This window comes from Lipophrys pholis (assembly GCF_963383615.2).
Source record: "Lipophrys pholis genome assembly, chromosome: 14".
NCBI classification, from domain to species: domain Eukaryota; kingdom Metazoa; phylum Chordata; class Actinopteri; order Blenniiformes; family Blenniidae; genus Lipophrys; species Lipophrys pholis.
The window spans coordinates 22,769,943-22,788,931 of record NC_137633.1 but is presented as its reverse complement, the minus strand read 5'-3'; the positions used below and the strand labels follow the sequence as shown (position 1 = coordinate 22,788,931).

The following is an 18,989-nucleotide window of genomic DNA, read 5'->3' as shown; positions in this document are numbered from 1 at the left end:
GCTCTCGAGGACTGGGATTGGACACCCCTGGCGTACAGTAAATATCAGTGGGATTTAAGCTCAGGACAAAGATAGCAGGTGCAGGAATGTACACAATACCTTCAAGCTGTTTTTCCACCAAACTGGATGGTGTGGGGTGCAGAAAAAAAGTCTTTCGCATGTCTGAACTTGTCAAAACAAAATCCATGCAATTGACCAAACACTGTATCTGTGTGTCAATAATGGAGCAAGAGTAGAGTCTGACACTTAATCATTCCCATGTGATTGTAAAAGCTCGGTAGTTTTCTGTCTGAAGAGTCACTTCATATAGAATAGACGAGTGTTGACTTCGTTCATCGAGGTCAAGTAGCATCATTGTGTTTCGTCGCTGCAGCAGAAAGGAAGCACCTGAAGGCAGGTGAATTACTGAGGATCATCTTTGACTGATGTTCCCGGAGATGCTTCGGCGTAACCGGCTCAGCGAGTTGACATGGAAACTGAAGAGGTTTCTGTGGGTGATGAGTGTTTCAGCCGCCAGGAGGAATTTGCAAGCCGTTTAATTTAGTGTTTGCTTTTTGTCTGAAAATCTTATTTGCAGAGGTGAGGAGGGTTTGCTGTTCAAATATTTGCTGTTGTGGCTAAAATTCAATTGTGAATTAACGATTCATCGTGTCAGAGATGAAAGACGGCACCTGTTTCTGCTGGTGCTTTCTGTGTTTCAGCGATGAGTGGGTGAACGCCGGTAATGTTGGGCACTCGGTGGGTGTGTGAGTCATTAATCTGCTTCAACGTGGCTTCAAGCGGCTTAAAAAGCATTGATACAAAAGAAGAAATGGTAATTGTTCTTTTTGGATCTGGAGTTAGTCACTCATCAAAACAAAGCCAAGAGGCAGCAGGGAAGCAAATGATTGTATGGATCCTGATTAATGAGAAGCAAAGTTAGGAAGCTAAACAGAAGAGGTGAGTCCATCCCGAACATACATGAAGTTCTCCTCAGCTTAGTTTGTCCTCGAACTTGTCAGGATTAGATTTGCCTGTCAAGCAGTGCATGTTTGCATGTTAGGACAGATTTCCTTTCAAAGCTGCCGACCGAGTCCGATCTCTCTTCCATCATGACGTTATAGTGTAGCTGAAACATTGTTGTGCCCCCAGCCTCAGCGTGACAATCTTCCTTTAGGCATCGAAACATATGAAACAGCTGAAAACAACCGGAACATTTGATAAAAAAAATCTCCTGATTTCAAATCTACTTTAAACAAAGTGACCAGATGAACACACTGGGTCACACACAAGGTCAGTGATCCTAATCTACCCGAAAACTGCCAATTTCAAATTCCCCTTTTGACATTTTTGAGTTTGCAAGCTTTTTAATTTTTATTGAATATGGTGAATAGTTTGTGAACTCATGCAAACACTCTTGCTGAAAATCTCCCATCATCAAATTGCCTTTAGATTTGGAACTGGACCTCAGGATGAGAAGCAGCACTTTAACTGGGTTTAATCTCTGGAAACTGACAGCATATTAAAGAACTAGAAATGGGAACTCAGTAGAGCGCATACCTTCGCCAACGCCACATTTGTCACAGGTGAAACCAACGGATTACAAGGTTATTTGATGAACCACACCACTCCTGCCATCATTTGTCATGGTCGTTTGAACTGCTTCATGTTTCAATGTTCAGGTTAAATGATGTTCTGTTGGTTCCCATGATTTTGTGATACAACAGAGAGAGTTGGCCTGTGATTGGCTGAGAGTGAAGGAGGGGGCGGGGAGAGGAATTAGCAGTGCGCTATCTAATGGCAGCGTCAGCCCTGAATGACGGCGGAGCTCCAGCGTGTCGACAGTGGCGTAAATATCTTACCTCTCCAGGATCTGCTCACTCCCAAATTCTAATGGGTTGGATGATGACAAAGCATTCCTGAACCGCTCATGCAATTCGGGTTAATAGTTTTTGCGAAAAGTCGGTGGAATACATACACACAAACCAATAAATAAATAAATACACACAGACAAAAACATAACCTTGGCCCCAACCTTCGTTGGCGAAGGTGAAAACCCGGTGTTTAATAATGCATGTGAAGAAACTCTGTTTAAGTCACGTTCAGACTGTGAATGAGATATGAGTCACATTATCTTCAAAGTTAAATGTCTAATCTGTGTCTCCTCAGAGAGTCTGGGTCCAGAATGAAAGCTGAAAGCCCCGCCTGAGCTGAAACCAATCAGAGGGACCCTGTGGATGAAGAGGATCTGGTGGACCTGCTCTGGGACGCTGAGACGATGGCGAAAGCTCAGCGGAAGCAGCCAGTGAAACGTGCGAAGCCCCAAAAGGAAAAGGGAAGCAAAGAAGCAAGAGATCGAGTGACGAAAGGAAATGGGGAAAAGAAAGACCCAAGAGGAAGAAGAAAGGACAAAAAAGACTCGAGTCGACAAAGAAAGCAGCTGCTGTCGATCGGTGAGGGAGACGCTTTAGACTGCTGCGTCCTGCTCACCCGTCTGGAGGAGAGAAAACTAGTGGCGAAAGAAAAAGATGCACTAAAAACCAGGAAGCAGACGTGTGTCAACGTCAAAAAGAAGCTGAACTCCACTGAAAGTAAGGTTAGAACTGGAGGGAAGAAATCTCACACAGCCAATCAGCAAACACTGGAACCAAAAAGCAACCGATCCAATGCCTTAAACATGTTTCCCGCTCGGGTCTGCGAGCCCCGCAAGAGGAGGATGGCCTCTCTGAACGCCGAGGCCGTCAACAGCCTGCTGCTCTACAGAGACAAGACCCTGACCGCCAGACCTTCAGAGGGTCTGACGTCCAGCCAGGATCCAGCTCACCTTCTCTCTGGAAGTGAACACCAAGGTGACAAAACCAAAAAGGTTTCTTCAGGAGGGAACGCAGTCCAAAAAGAGAAGAAGAAGAAGAAGAAGCGTTCAGGAGCTCAGGTTGAGGACATTGACTGGTTGAGTTTGCTTGCACCGACTCCTCGGCGTCAGGCCGGCCTCACCGCCGCAACGCTGCTCAGACTCACCAGCGCCCAGTACAGATCCAAACGGCACAGGAAGACCGAGTCCAAGCCGGGGGGCGCCGGTGGAGAGGAAGCAGCTCCTCCAGCTAAAGATGGCGGCGGCGATAAGCCTGTGTGCGGAGGAGCAACACAGACCAAAAGAAAAACACATTCGAAACACGAAGAGCAATCAAAGCACAGAAAACCGGGCGCAGAAGATCCGGTTCATTCCCAAAGGAGCTGCTGCTCCAGCTCATGTAAACCTGACGCTGTGGCTCCGGAGTGGACGAGCGCCACCGGAGGGCAGCAGTGTCTGAAGCGTGCCCTCCACGGCGGCTCCTCTCTGGGATTCTCCCTGAAAACAATCAAAGAGGAGCCGGTGGAGGCGGAGGTGTCGTCCTGCTACTGCTGCTCCCAGGAGCGAGGTGTGGAGTACTGTCACAGACTGGCTCTCTTCCTGGACGACAAGACCTTCAAGGACCCGGAGGACGGCCCGGTGTCCGAGGTGTTCCACCACCACCACCATCACCACCACCACCATCACCACCACCACCTGCAGTCGCCTCATTCTGTGTCCCACCCGGCAGCCATCACCATCAGCCCGCACACATACACCTGTTTCCCAGGGTACTACGTCCACTTCGGCCACCCGGACGGCTCACCGTCGCCCATATCGCCTCTCCCTTTGTGCCCCGGCAGCGGCAAGCGGCCGAAGCTGCTCCCCAGCGCGGCGCCACAACCCTCAGGGATCAGCCATCCAGTGTACTGCTGCACGTCGGTGGAGCCCTGCTACGGAGAGCCCTGCAGGATCAACGGCTACTCCGCTTACAGCAGCGTGATTCCAGCCAGCGCCAGCGGGGGGCGCTCCTTCAGCCCCACTGACTGCACCAAGCACTTCAAAAGAGGTGAGGAGACTCTCATTAAAGTTGTAGTATAGTCTGCTATAGTCGTAGTATTTGTGCGTGTGTAATGACATTTTAGTGTCTGTACTTTAATTTGAGCATGCGGAGATTAGGTTCATGCTTTAACACATTTGTATATCTGTGTGTGTGTTTGTGTGTGTGTGTGTGTGTGTGTGTGTGTGTGTGTGTGTGTGTGTGTGTGTGTGTGTGTGTGTGTGTGTGTGTGTGTGTGTGTGTGTGTGTGTGTGTGTGTGTGTGTGTGTGTGTGTGTGTGTCATTGATACACAAATCACAGTTCACACACAAACACAAATTACACGTGCACAAATTGATTTATTCACATACAAATCTCTATGTATGTATACATAAGTACACACACACACGCACACACATTTCTGGTGAAAATGCAGAATTTTTGCGTTTGTTTCAGAAAAGTTTCACGTTTGCACGGCAACAATCTGAAAACGATGCCGGTTTACACGTAAATGATGCCGCTGTTGTTGGTTTTTGTAATGAAATCACCAGTGTTGCCAAAGTTACCTTTAAAAAAGTAATCTGATTTCTGATTACTAATTACTCCTTTTAAAAGTAACTTAGTTACTTCACTAATTACTTGTCTTTAAAAGTAACTCAGTTAGATTACAAGTTACTTTCTAGTGACTTTCTAGTTACTTTCAACCCCATCGTCTCAACATAAAAACTCTGCCTGGCCTCCTGCACTATGTTTATACAGATTTAACCTTTGACCTTCTTTCTTTGTTGTATTTAAATCTGACTCACGGTTTTATTATCAGATTTTTACTGTTACTGGTATCTATTTGGGGTTGGCTTGTGATTGGCTGAGAGGGGAGAAGGGGGCGAGAGTCAGGTGAGCGTGCGGAGACTGCCTGTGTGTGTGTGTGTGTGTGTGTGTGTGTGTGTGTGTGTGTGTGTGTGTGTGTGTGTGTGTGTGGGTGTGTGTGTGTGTGTGTGTGTGTGTGTGTGTGTGTGTGTGTGTGTGTGTGTGTGTGTGTGTGTGTGTGTGTGTGTGTGTGTGTGTGTGTGTGTGTGTGTGTGTGTGTTTGTTTGTTTGGAGGAGAACTGAGGAGTGGACCGTTCTGTTTAATAATAAAGCGGCTTTACAGACAAGAAACTCGTCCTGCTGGACGCTACAATAGTAACACACAGTGACTTGGAGAAGTAACTTTAATCTGATTACTTGTTTGGAAATAGTAACGCGTTAGATTACTGGTTACTGAAAAAAGTGGTCATATGAGAGTAAGGCGTTTCCGGCATCACTGGGAATCACACACATGCGTGCTGAGAACAAAACGCTATAAGCATGAACAACGGGAGAACACGGACATTAGACGGTGACTGTCAAAATAAAACTGGACTCTGGAGTCACGACACTCTGGAGGAAACAATGTTCTGATTGTCGTCAACTGAGCATGTGCAGAACTACTAGTCACTACATAGCGAGGTGCGCATGCACAGCAGCGGCTTTTCAGAAAAAATGCGTTTTCCCCCATTTCCATGGAGACAGAGTCGGAGCATTTTCAAAAAGTTCCACCTTGGGAGTCGTTTCTGAAAAAGTTGTTTCTAGTGGCTCTGGGCACCGTTCTATAAACAGACACACAAAACACTCCGAAAGTTTTGTGTTTCCACTTGAAATCGTTGTCTTGTCAACAGGATCTAATTCTGCTCTCGGGGGGATTTGGATGACTTTTTAAAAACAAAATGTGGAACTCAACCAAAGCTTACTGCTTGGTGTGAGGGGAGTCTTTGTGCACTGTGAGCGAGAGGTTAAAGCTATTGTCAGCGTCTTTACTTAGATTAGAAAATACATTCATTTGATGTCTTTTGGCCGCTCAGCTGCTGAAGAAGCTTTAATTCCACCAATACAACAACAAAGGAAACATTTTGGAGAACCAGATGCGAAAAGACAGTTTGTCCAAGTGTCTGTGATTGTTTAATATATTTACAGATGAAAAGAAACGGCATTAAATTAAAACACGCTTCACAACAATGTTAAAAAAAAAAAAGGTGTGAAATCTAAATCCCCCTGACCTTTGAGGTCATGTCAGTGTGTTGACGCCGTATGGAGATCGTCTCCTCAGAAGATCGTAGAAACTGAAACAGTTCGGTCGCGTTCCCATGACGACGTCACACCACGACAAGGGGAAAGTCACGTTTTACCTCCGTTGTTCCCCAAAGTACCGTGTTTCACATTCAACCACAAGAAGCTTTTTCTTCCTTTTTTTCTCTCACTTCTTTTATTCAGAGCATCAAGCAATTTGACACACAAGGTCTGTGTTTGAGTTGTATGAATGCAGCACAGACCTATTCGAGTATCAAAGCATAAAAAGCAGACGACGGGAGACATTTAAAAACTTGCTATAATGTAAAAGACAGAGGCGAAGGACTCAAATCATATGAAATATCATAATGAAGAAATAAACTGCAGAATCTACAAAGTGAAACTCAAATAGAGTTAAAATAACAGACACAATTTCATAAATCATCTAATTAAGCTATGCAGTACGGAGCCCCTGAGTGGCCATAGAGAAAATAATAATAACGCGTGGGAACGGAATAATAAGTCGTTCCCTCACATTATATTTTTCACCTCCATCTCGTCTTATTTGCTGTTGTAGATGCTTTGAGATCAAATGATGTGGACCACATTAGATGTTGGTGTTTTCTAAATAAACCATGTGAATTACAGACGTGCAGATCTCGTCTTATATATGATATAACTCCAAAACATAACAAAAAATACAGTTGAGAATCTTTGCAAGTTAATTTACCAGCGTTCTGCGTTGCTGATGTGGTTGTGATGCTGAAGTTACATGAATCACTTCCGTAAAAACCATGAAGATGAAAAGTATTTGTAACAAAATGGGGAAAACAAAAGGAGTAATTTTAGGCTTTTTTTTGCAGTGTAAGGGTTTTTCTGCCAGATGTTTACATTTTCAAGTAATGCTCCTCCTGAAAAAAACAGAAATCTGAGTTTTAAATGTTTATCTAAGTGTGTTTGTCTCACGGCTGAAGATTGCTTGGAAGAATGTGGAGGTTAAAATCACAGCCGAGGAGCAAAATGGATTTTTGTGTTCAGCTCTGAAGTGAGGAGAACTTTTAAAATGGTTTTCAACATAAAGTGTTTTCCAGAATTGCAGCTCAGTTACAGCTTGTCTTCCAGTTTTCAAAGTAAATTTTTTTATCAAACTCTTCATCAAGAGAAGTGAAGCTCCCAGAGATATAATAGTTTTCTTCTTGAGTGACCTCAGGTGGTGTGCGACAGGTTGTAAGTCAGACGGTTGGTTTTTCAAATTAAAAGTTGATGCACTCAGTGTATTTCTGGGATTATTTTAACGCCGTGAACAAGAGTAACTTTCACATCTCTGATTTCGGAGTGTCACTTGTCACTGTGTGTTTGAAGTGAAGCTGCTGGACGGCGAACGCCGAGCCTGTGCATCTGAAACCCACTGAGCCGCTGCAGCGTCAGCTCTTCGTTTCAGACCACGACCACCTCGTGTCTGTTTAAATCTGCACCTGAAATTAGAACAAACGTCGCAAAAACACACGCTCACTGTGAGTTTGTGGTCTCATGCCGACTAAACCAGGTCGGCTTGTGAGTGCTAATGTTACCGCTGAACTAGACTCCCAACAGACCAAGTTTACTAAATGTTTCAGGTGAAAACTCATCATTTCTTCCGTCTTCGTTTCAGAAATGTTGCATGTTTACATGGTTCTGAAAACAAGATCATCTTTTTCACTGTTTTCATGCTTGTCGAGTTGCTTCATCGTAAGGCCGCACTCCCTCAGGAATAGTTTCATATATGTGCTTGTTTATATGATAAAATGTTTAATTTGGCTGGATTGACATTCAACCACAAAGACAAGTACCTCTGTCTTCCTGTTGGGGGCAGTGCTCAGCACACAGTTCATTGACAGGTGAGAGTGTGCAGAAGCTGCATGTCAGGATTTAATACAGGCAGGATTTGTCACGCACATAAAAAAAGTACAAATACAACAGATTTTCCCATAGAAACTCACTGGTATTCTATTTATTCACTGGTGTTGCACTGACACCTGAGTTAACGGATCAACGATGAAACTACTTAAATTATCACTTCACTGTATTCTAAGTGTCACTAAAAATGGCATTATGTTAAAATTGCACACATTTTTCATTAAAATGTTCAATTGGATCAGGTTTTGGAATAAGGTTTTGACTTTAATTAAAACTTTTTGCCAAATATTCTTATTCTTCTTTGCACCGAAACGAAGGAACACATGAGAAATGATTCCAAAATGTGTATTTAAATGTTAATTATTGTATAATTCTACTGGTCTGGCTCACTGGTCGTCCGGAGTTTCACTTCCCTGTGCTGCTTTCTCGCTGCTCGCTCAGATTTGAGGTGGGATTTTTCGCTGTAGATAAGAGTTTGGGTGCACGGCAGGCGCGAAGGTTTTTTTCACCTTTGACTGAGTCGAACTCAAAGTAATGTTGGTACTAAACACCGCAGGTCCTGCTCTCTGCTGCGCTCCGTGTTGGTCACTACACGTCTGTTGTTTACACTGACGTCACACGGCTGATACGTCATTGTTCGAAGAGACTCACAAGACAAAATCACCATTTAGTAACGCAGTAACGTGACTTGCTTGCGGGAAAGTAACAATTCTAATTACTGTTTTTGTTAAAGTAATCCCTTACTTTACTCGTTACTTGAAATAAGTTATGGAATTGCCCGTCAGTGACCTCGACATGCGTCATCGCATTTGCGCTGCATTGATCGTTACACTTATTAGTCACACCGTGCAGTGGAGTGAGACTAACGTTGGCCTTGACATTTCCGACGCTGTAAAGAAACAATGTGAGACGATCTGCGGTCACCCCCCCCCCCCCCCCCCCCCCCCCCCCTCCCCCCACCCCCACCCCTGAACTCCTCTCAGTGTGACCAGTTTTGGCCACAGCTCCTTCATAAGGTAAGATTCTCACATAAGGATGAACCGTTATAGAAACACAAGATTGATCGAGGCGCCTTATTTTTGGAAGTGGGTGAATTGGCTGTCACACACCCGTGGCTTTATACCACACCGAAAATAGGCCGCAGTCATTTGAAATGTCATTATTAACACATGGGCTCTCTCTATTATGACAAGTCGGTAGAAAGGTTTGCGGTTCACCCACACAGGTGCTGAGCAGACCTCCTCTCATTACCGCCGGCACACATCCAGTTTGACTGACGTCTTTCCTGCTCCCAGAGTCAGTTTCCTGCGCCGCCGCCGCCACTGAGGCTGCATTTCATTTGGTAGAAATCACTTCTCTCCTCCATAACCCGCATCAGCTTCCCCCGGCGAGGTGTGAAGGAGAGAGGTGAGGAAGAGGAGGAGGAGGGAGGAGCGGCGTTTTAACCAGCTGCTCGCTCTCTGCGCCGTCGTGACACAAAGCGTTCACCTCCCGACTCCTCTAGAAAACACCTCCACCTGTCGCCCGCTCCTTCAGCACATATGGATTATAACAACACCTCGGGATGCTACCGCTAGAATGTAAACACAAATAAATATTGATGCTTATTCCTGAATCATCACAGCAGAGGTGGAAATATGCTGGAAATTACTACTCAGGAATCACTACATGGGTTAGATTATACTCAGTCAGACGTACAGTACTGTGAAGAGTACTATTACAATCTACTGATGACATGAACTGTTCTTTTTAGTGTCAGTAGACGACATTCATGTCATCACGATGTTGTTAATACAGATGATCTCAGCTGGGATGTTTGAGACACTTTCCTCAGACTTGCAATAAAATACATAAATACTCCACCATGCAAAAGTACATTTGAAGAAAGAATATTAAGCTAATTGGTTCCAGAAATGCAGATTACAATTCAAATTCTGACTTAAATCAGTGGCAGTTTTTTTTTTTTTATATTTCAACTGTATGTAAGTGGCTTACATAGTGTGGATTATACTTAAATATCAGCAAAATTACAAAAATACTTAAGCGACCTAATCAACTCAGAATAGTTACAGTATTGTGAATATATATAATTCTTCACTTCCGCCTCTGCCTGGCAGACATTGAGAGGAAGGTGATAAAATGATTTAAAATGGCTGTAAAAGTCCTGAAAAAGCACAAGTAGAGTCAGTGTGACATCTTTTCAGGCTCAGGCTGAATAAAACCTGAATGAGTCAAATATAAATGCTGAAGAGACGATTGACACGCTCCTCGTGCAGCGATTCTCATGCTGTGAGGAGGAGAATTCTACCCGACAGATAGATTCTCCTGGTCCGGGGGTTTGTGCTTTATCTTCTGTTTTACAAATGTGTTGTTGATTTAGCGCACGATGTGACTGAAGAGACGTACAGATTTTTCTAAAGCTTCAACATTTTATCATTTCCACTCAACTATGAGTCACCTGAGCTGAGGGACGTCGGCCATGTTGGTTTAACCCCTTTCTGTCTGACCGACCTGCAAAAAGATGCTTTTCTTTCTTATTGTAAAACTGTGTGAGGTCTAACTGACGAAATACTTAATACTAATTGATAAGAAATTATACACACCTGATCTGGTGTGACAAGTTCACGAGGTTTAAACTTCTATTCCCAAATAAACTGCAGATTATTCCATTCAGACAGATTTTTAAGATAGAAAATTGTATAGAAATCAAATGATTCTTACAGTTTTCCTTCAGACTCCTGCGATGCAAAACAACTTCATACATGAAAGCAATTTGCATGAATTTACTCAAGAAAAGCTCATGTACACGTGTTTTTAAATACACCATTAAAGGAGAAATGAAGGATTTTCTCACATAAGCAAAGATAAAAAAATTTTTTTAGAAGGATGAGTTATGGTTTGAGATTAGGGTTTTGCTTACACGGGTGAATCAATCGGAAATCTTTTTGACAACACAATTAAATGAATTTAACAAGTAATTGAACAGTACTTTTACTTGAAATCAAATTCAATTTAAATGATGTAACAGTAGCTGTTCTTGAGTTTTCTTGGTTTTCATTACTCCTCACCTAAAATCTAAACCTCAAAGCTGTTAAATAAGTTTGGACAAGCATTTAATCTCAGTGAATCTGAGTATATAGTGATGCTTTAATGAAACTTCCCGAACTAATGTTGAGGTGTTGATTAGTTAGTTAACCTCTGTATCTGTATGATGGGACCCTACAGGGTGTGTTGTTTGATTTTCAGTGTGGACTTGTTCATGTTTCCTCTTATTGAAGGAGTCATCACCTGGAATTCTCACATATCTAGTCTCACTTAAATTGTCTGTAAATCTATTCTAATAATTTATGAGGAAAGAAAATCAAACAGGGCTCCTTCCGACACTTTTTCATACCACGACTTCCTCTCGCGAGAGTACATGTGAGATTTTGACTGGTGCAGATGTTAAGGCCCGTGAGATGAAATACAGGATCGTGGGAGAATGGCTCGTAAAATCTGCGGTCGCCGCTCAAATCGGTCAGGCTTTGTAAACGGTCGCAGGACTGCCAAAGTATCGGTCCGAAGCGAGTCGGCGTGCATTTGTACCGTCTGCGGACATGATTATTTCATTTCATCTCGTGCAGCATGAGAGGCTGTGACCATTAAAGATGGTTAAAATCTCACAGTGTGGGGAAGCCGGATCTCTCAATCATGGCCGTAGCATAGCATAGTGATAGCATAGCATAGTGATAGCATGTCAGTAGCTTTAGCAGTCCTTTGCTCACGGGAAAAAAATTAGCTGTGAAACGATGGTAGAGTCGTCTACAAACATTTACGCCGCAGCGCATCCTGGAGATTTAAAATGAAATACAGGGTCATTTGTAAATCGCATGAGGTTCAAAGTTTATACCGTTAGTGGCTAGTGGCGAACCGCTAAATTCAACAGAGGTGGGTTTATGATATTAGACTTTAGACTTTGGACTTTAACTTTGCTTTATTAATCCCTTGGGATGACTCCGTCAGGGAAATTTGAGTTCCAGCAGCTTAATAGAAGAAGAGCAGCACACAGAGGATAACAACGATGAGTTACAGAAAAAGGTAATTCATCTTAACTTAACTAAATATGGAAGTGGCAAAAAGAATTAGACTCCTAGCAAAATATAGACAAAATATATAAGATAATATAAACTCTTAACCAACTTTAACTTAGCTAGATATAGAAATGGCAAAAAGAGTAAGTAAAACTCTTACCAAAATTTTGTACAGAAAATAATCTAAATCTAGAAATGGCAAAAAGAATAAGACTCCTAACAAAATATAGGAGTGAAAGTGGCCGAATGTTAAATTACTCTGTGGTTACAGAAAGAATTATTGCACAAGTATGATCATTAGATCACATTAGCCTAATTTGTTGACAACATCACAGGAGCACAATGAAAACCTCCCCTTTTGGGGTGCGCCCCCTGGTGGGCGATTCTAGTTTGAAAACAGCCTAAAAACAAAAACTCAGCCACTTTCAAACTCCAGATTTTCAGGCATTTCAGCTGAGTCCAATATCAATTAACATGTTTCAGCAAGGAAACATGGAACTTTAAAAGCTCTAATCACGCTGAGCTGAGATCTTTTGTGCTGCTTTGGTGAAAGTAATAACTCTGTGTCTTGTCTCTGATGTTTAAACTTGCTGAGTATCTTTGTTCGCTCACGTGGAGTATCTTTTGCTTCCTCAGACGACTACCCAGCAGCCCTCAGTCCCTCCTCCATCCCCGTCTGCCCCAGCCCCCGAGTCCTGACGGGCTGCCCCGTCGCCGCCGTGCCTCCAGCCGGCCAGTCGGTGCCCCACGTCCAGACCCCGCTGTCGGACCCCAGCCAGCCGCTGCCGCTGCTGCAGGTGGCGAAGGAGAGTCCGCAGAGCGCCAAGCCGCCCAGCGGCTCGCGGTCCGGCGGTGCCGGCTCGGCCGTGCGCCCCCCCGGCAGAGAGAAGAAGCAGAAGCCGGGCACTGCCAGCGGTGGGGAGAAAACTGCCACCAAGCAGCCCAAGAACGGACGGCAAAGATCCACCAACGGCTGGAAGCCGGTCGGCCCGCCGTTCCAGAAGGAGGTTTTCGATGTGGTACGTTGAAAAAGACCCACTGCTGTTTTTCACATGATCGTGATGAGAAGAGTTCAAGATAATTCCTCACACATCGTAACATCAGGGCTGATTCCCTCTTGCCTGTGTCCAGGGCGACGAGTCTCTGGTGCTGAGGAAGTGTTTCGAGGGAGTCCTCAGGGACGGCGAGCTGATCCGGGTCAGAGACACGGTTCTTCTCAAGTCTGGACCGAGGAAAAAGTCTCTGCCTTATGTGGCCAAGATCTCGTCTCTGTGGGAGGAACCGGAGTCAGGTCAGTGGTTTACTGCACCCTGTGCTTTACCCTTACCCCGGCTGATTGAAGAGTAATAACTGGTTAGTGAACTCAGTGTGTGTGTGTGTGTGTGTGTGTGTGTGTGTGTGTGTGTGTGTGTGTGTGTGTGTGTGTGTGTGTGTGTGTGTGTGTGTGTGTGTGTGTGTGTGTGTGTCCCTCCAGGGGAGCTCATGATGAGTCTGTTTTGGTACTACCGACCAGAACACACACAGAGCGGACGCAACCCGAGCGCACATTGTGAGGTAAGACATCCTTCTAATGACAGTGTGGAGTAATTGTACGCTGAGACACTAAAATATAACTCAGGTCACCTGCTGACGATATAATGGACTTTAATTCCAACAGTTAAACAAACACACACACACTTAGTGTAGGAAAAGATTGGGGATCGAACCACAATCCTTGCACTGGAAGGTGACCCACTCTGCCACAGAGCCAGCAGACCACCAGGGTTTGACATGCCGAGGGTCATTAATTCTGGAGTAAACTATCATAAACTGACTTTCTAAAGCAGAGGTGTCAAACTAATTTAGAAAGCGGAGCCACATACAGAACAATACAATCGGAAGTCGACCCGACCGGTAAAACTAGAATCTATGAACACTTTGTTTCATTACAATGAAGTACTGTTGAACCTGTTGAAATGTAAGTACAATTGCAGCATTGTTTTTAATGAATGGTGCAAAATACTGTCACATTAAGTTCTTTTTCTTTCAGTTCGTTGCAACTGAAAATTCTAATCATAAATATATTTTCTCAAAAGTCCTTGAAGTGGCTGTTTGCCTTTAAACGAGACTGAACCTAAACTTCATAATGCTCTGAGGATATGTGGTTCACGCCGGCAAACCATCAGTGTCCACACAAGGCCACGGCGTTCTGTCTTATTTTATTTCATCTCAAGCAACCAAACAAAAGAAGACCTAATTAAACCTTGGTCGAGTCTAGTTTGGACCCGTGGACTTTATGTACGACGCCTCTGTTTTAACACATTAGTTACTGCCATGTGTACCAGAGGAATTCATTCAAGAATAATAGAAAATACATTCTGTAATTCATCACATATACTCAGTAGTACAAGGATTCCTGTCCTCTGTATTCAACCTTGATTTGTCCAAACTACGGCGGAGGGGCCGACCGCAGCCTGTGGTCATTGAAACTTTGACTGTAGTGTATGTGTCTGACCACTAGGTGGAACTTGAACAAGTTAGCATCTTAACAAAAAATTGAACATGACCAGGGGCAACTGGTCACTAGGGGTAGGTGGGGCTGAGCCCCACCTGGTGTCACCAGAAAGGACTGCAGGCAATGTGTGTTATTTATTTATTTAAGAATATCTACAATATTTTCTTCACTGTGAATAAATTGCATCTAATTTGCCTGTTAGGATTTTACTTCCTGGTTATTGGTCTCGTCTTGCCGCTTCAGGCTGAGTTTTCTCCTGATCCACACTGATGGTTGATAGGGTGGGGTCAGCCCCTCTCCCTCACCATGCAGTGTGTATCGCATGCAGTAAAATGCTCATGCTCAGGCTGTGGCTCCACTCATTCAGATCACATGATCTTTATGTGTAGTGAGACTCGCAGCCCGACGCCCACTAACAACGTCATTTGGAAGCTCTTAGCTGATTGGCTGCAGCCAGTTTAGGCACGGCTGCTTGTTAGAACCAGAGAGAGTCGCCACAGCGAGTCCTCCCAGTTTAGATCGATTATTTACTGGTGTACAAGTTTGAAACTCTGACTTTAGAGGAGAAACTGGAGGTAACTGGTGATTACATGAGTGACATGGTGACAAAAAGCTTGTAAAAATATATTAACTTGCTGATGATGAACCAATTCGCTGATAGCCAAGCGGTAGAAATCCTGCCTTGCAAACGGTCGATCTGGGTTCCATTCCTGACCTCGTTAAAAAAAAAAGAGTTCTTCTTTTTTGATGGGCTGCCTCCAGTGCTCAACATTTTCACGGGCTCGGCGCCTATATGAGTGTCATAATGTTGTGGCTAATATGTTGTGCGTTTACTTTACTTTGGAATTCAGTGATGTTGAACTTTGCTGTCAATAGACCTGAAATCAAATCCTTCCCCCTCCAAGTAGTTCCTAATAGAAACGCCACTGAACATGACTAAACTAAGAGAGGATTTCAACTGAGGGCATACATGTAGTGTGTATATCATATATAGTTCTGTTTTGATGTACTCTGCTCCACTAATTTTCCCAGATTGTGATTTATAAAGTACGGTCATCCATCTTTCATTTGACTGTGTGTTGCTGGAGCCGATCCCAGCTCACCATGTATGAAGGCAGTTTACACCCACATCCTGTGGATCTTTCTTCTGACTTCATGAGTCAGTGTATATCCTCGGTATCCAAGCACACCAAGCAAGTTGAATTCAACGTCTAGAATCAATAAACCACCAGAAGTCTGACATTTTCTCAGCTCAACTCACAAGCAACAGTCACACCTGAGGCGTTCGTGTATGTAGTAACAGGTCGACGAGATGTTTTCAAGTCCTGTGTATGAAAAACAAAGCGAAGCGGAGAGCGGACGTTAACCCGACAGTGTTTTTACAGAACGAGATCTTCGCGTCTCGTCACCAGGATGTGAACAGTGTGGCCTGTATCGAAGACAAATGCTATGTCCTAACTCTGGCGCAGTATTGTCGGTAAGAAAACTTCATAGATCAACACTTTGTCCCTTTTAAATCCTTCCTGAGTTCAACAACAGTAACAATAGTGTTTTGTTTAGAAAGAGTTCAACTTCATTCAGATCCTCAAATAAATAAATGTGTTTCGAGTGACTTTAAAGTATATATATATTAATGAATTTCAAATACTGACGTCACTATCATTAAGTCAGATGTTCCACTGTTTGTATTTTCTCTAATGTGTGATTTTAGAAAATCATACTGCACCATGTAATCTACTTTTCTACTGATATAATCAGTCACTACTGAGAACAGCCACAATTCTAACTGATATTCCCATTTAGTTTATGATTTTAACAAAGAAAACTCCTGTATCTCTGAAAAACTTCAATTCAAGGGATGATTAAATTGTTTTAATATAATCTATCAAATAAACAGTGACACTTGGAATTATCATAAATATTACAATTGAAACCTAAAAAAGAGAATAAAACTTTTTGGTATTCATTATTATGAGTGTAGAATTAACCCCTAATTAGAGAGTGAAAAAACAATTACTTTTGACATATATTTTAGATGCATCTGTATGCTTACATTTGTTTATCATAATGTAATTATCGTTTACTTTTATGTTTATGTGAGAATTATTTTCTTTAAACGGAGCTATTTTGTCCTGACTTGACAGGTATTTTTAACTGGGTAATTTACAACAACAACAATAATAATAATAATAATAATAATAAATGTTATTCATCAGCGCCTTTCACAACACCCAAGGTCGCACGTAGAAAATGCAGTTTTAAACATATCACTAAAAGTAAACAACTTTCAGGCATTTGCTGCGATCGACATTGTTTAGAACGAATCTGCTTGTTTTAAAACAATACTTTCACTTATAATTAAGTATAACTAAAGTCCAGTCAAAGTTTATTCATAAAGCACTTTAAATCCTATTGACCAATGTGCTGTTCAGGTTATTTAAATAGAAAATACAATACAAAATCCAACACAGTAAAAATCAATCAAATAAAACCATATTTGAACCTTGTGTTGCTCGGTATACAGTGCAATTCCATACAATTGAATAAAGTCAATGAATAATAAAAGGCTCAAATTTGTTGTGAAAATATGTAAAAACTAGTTGGTTGAATCAAAATGTGACTGAAGTTCTGTTGAAAGAGATTTTTCAGTATATATTTAATCTGACCTTTATTTGACATCACTTGTTTATGAGCTTGTGGGAAACAGACGCTATGCTGGATCACAGCAGGTTTTTAACCTCTGGATGAGATGAATGAATGTGAATGTTCTATTAAAATCGTGTAACTGCAGTTCTACATGAGTGAGAATGTTTTTCTCGTCTTTCCACCGCTGATGATTTCCCAGGTTGTGTTTGATGTTTTCAAATGTATGTCTTTTTCAGATTTTGTGCCTTGGTGAAACGCCGCAGGGAGGGCGTCTGCGACAGCGCCGCCTCCCTCGTGGTGCCCCCCATTGTTGGCAATGCCACGCCCACCCACCACTGTGTGCCCGACGACGTGGACCCGGAGTTGGTGTTCTTCTGTCGACACGTCTACGACTTCCGATACGGACGCCTCCTGAAGAACCTGCAGTAACGCCTCACACGGAGCACCGCCACGGGAGACGGCCAGCGGCCTGCTGCCTCTGCCACGAGGACCTGTTGTTCAGGAGGAAGGTTCTAGTGTGGAACCTCTGGTTCATTCTGACCTGCTGCACATTAGTTACAGTCTGATAAGGAGAAGAATCTGGAACTTTCTCTGCTGTAGAAAAATGCTACTGTAGCTCTTAGAAGTGTGACAGAGAGGTCGATGTTACATGTGAGCATAATGCTACTTACTGTCTGCACACACACACACACACACACACACACACACACACACACACACACACACACACACACACACACACACACACACACACACACACACACACCATTCTCTGGAGAAACAAACTACATTCAAGGTGATTTCAAAGGTATTTTCATGTTACAGGAAAGTTTTGTTTATAGTTATGGGAAGCCACAGCCAGCAGCTAATTAGCATAGCTTAGCATTAGCTTTAAAAAAATGAAATTTCCAAGTGGCTGTTGGCACAGATGCAATTTTTTTTTTTCAGACATCATATATTTTAGATTTATTTCATATGAACTGAAATACTTCAAGTGGGGTATTTTTTGTTTGTTATATTTTGCATAGTTTTGAGTCGTGAAAATTAGCAATTAAGTATGTAAAAAAAATAGGAATTGTTCATGAAGAGGACACTGATGTGTAGCTGTGTCGCGGAAGAGGATCGGGCCAACAAAAAAACTATTCTATAAATGTTATTATTATTATTATTATTATTATTATTATTATTATTATTATGTTTATTTATTTTATATGGCTATTTTTCTCAGAATTGTTTTATTTCGATTGAGTGGTCTGGAGGACTGATGTGGAGGTCGGGGCCACGTCTTTACCCATCAGGATTTTGTACCACATTTCTTTGAGGGAACTTTATGAAGAGTTGAGGGCCAAACTGATAATAATGAGCTAAAATGTATATTTTTTATTTCCTGAATTTGTTGTTTTACATTTGGTGCAATGTAAAAGAGATGAAAGTGATAAAATAGAAAATATATTGAGATTTACAAGATCTTCAACTTGAAGCCTCGAAAGAGCAAGAGAGGAGTTTTTCCTTTCAGTTAACATTTAAAGTATTTATTATAATGTGAGGAAAGAAAATATTCCACCATAAATTAGTGTGAATTTAAGGGACTTCATGAACCTTTGATTTAATCATTGAAAGCATCTTTTTTTAAAGAAGTATATAGTTTTTTGGGGGGGGTTGTTGGTCTGAATCCTCTGCCAGGCTGTCCAGTTTCCTGACACGATGGCGACTGATCTGTTGTTTTCTGCAGTGAACGCCACGAGCGACATTTCTAAATCTCATTTAACTTTTGTCATCCCCTGTGATGAAATGCAGATGTTTCATCTCATTTTTGAGTTGTTTTGTTTTTTATGTTTTTCCGTGAGACGTTGGTTTCTCTGCAGAAAGCACAGAGCGGTTTGTTCCGGTGAGCCGAGCTTCCAGGGGATTCCAGTTATGCAGATGAATATTTCCTTTCTCCGAGCGGT

At 42.6% G+C, this 18,989-nt stretch overlaps 1 protein-coding gene across 1 annotated transcript in view; it reads left to right on the top strand.

Moving 5' to 3' along the window:
* The window catches only part of bahd1 (bromo adjacent homology domain containing 1), a 43,320-nt gene extending 25,556 nt beyond the window's left edge, over window positions 1-17,764 (top strand). The window contains exons 2-7 of the mRNA XM_080480806.1: window positions 2,149-3,878; window positions 12,537-12,919; window positions 13,032-13,191; window positions 13,375-13,454; window positions 15,780-15,871; window positions 17,277-17,764. Coding sequence (XP_080336932.1) covers window positions 2,258-3,878; window positions 12,537-12,919; window positions 13,032-13,191; window positions 13,375-13,454; window positions 15,780-15,871; window positions 17,277-17,469 — 2,529 coding nt within the window. The 5' untranslated portion in view covers window positions 2,149-2,257 and the 3' untranslated portion in view covers window positions 17,470-17,764. The remainder of the gene's footprint in view (window positions 1-2,148; window positions 3,879-12,536; window positions 12,920-13,031; window positions 13,192-13,374; window positions 13,455-15,779; window positions 15,872-17,276) is intronic.
* The last annotated feature ends 1,225 nt before the right edge of the window (window positions 17,765-18,989 follow it).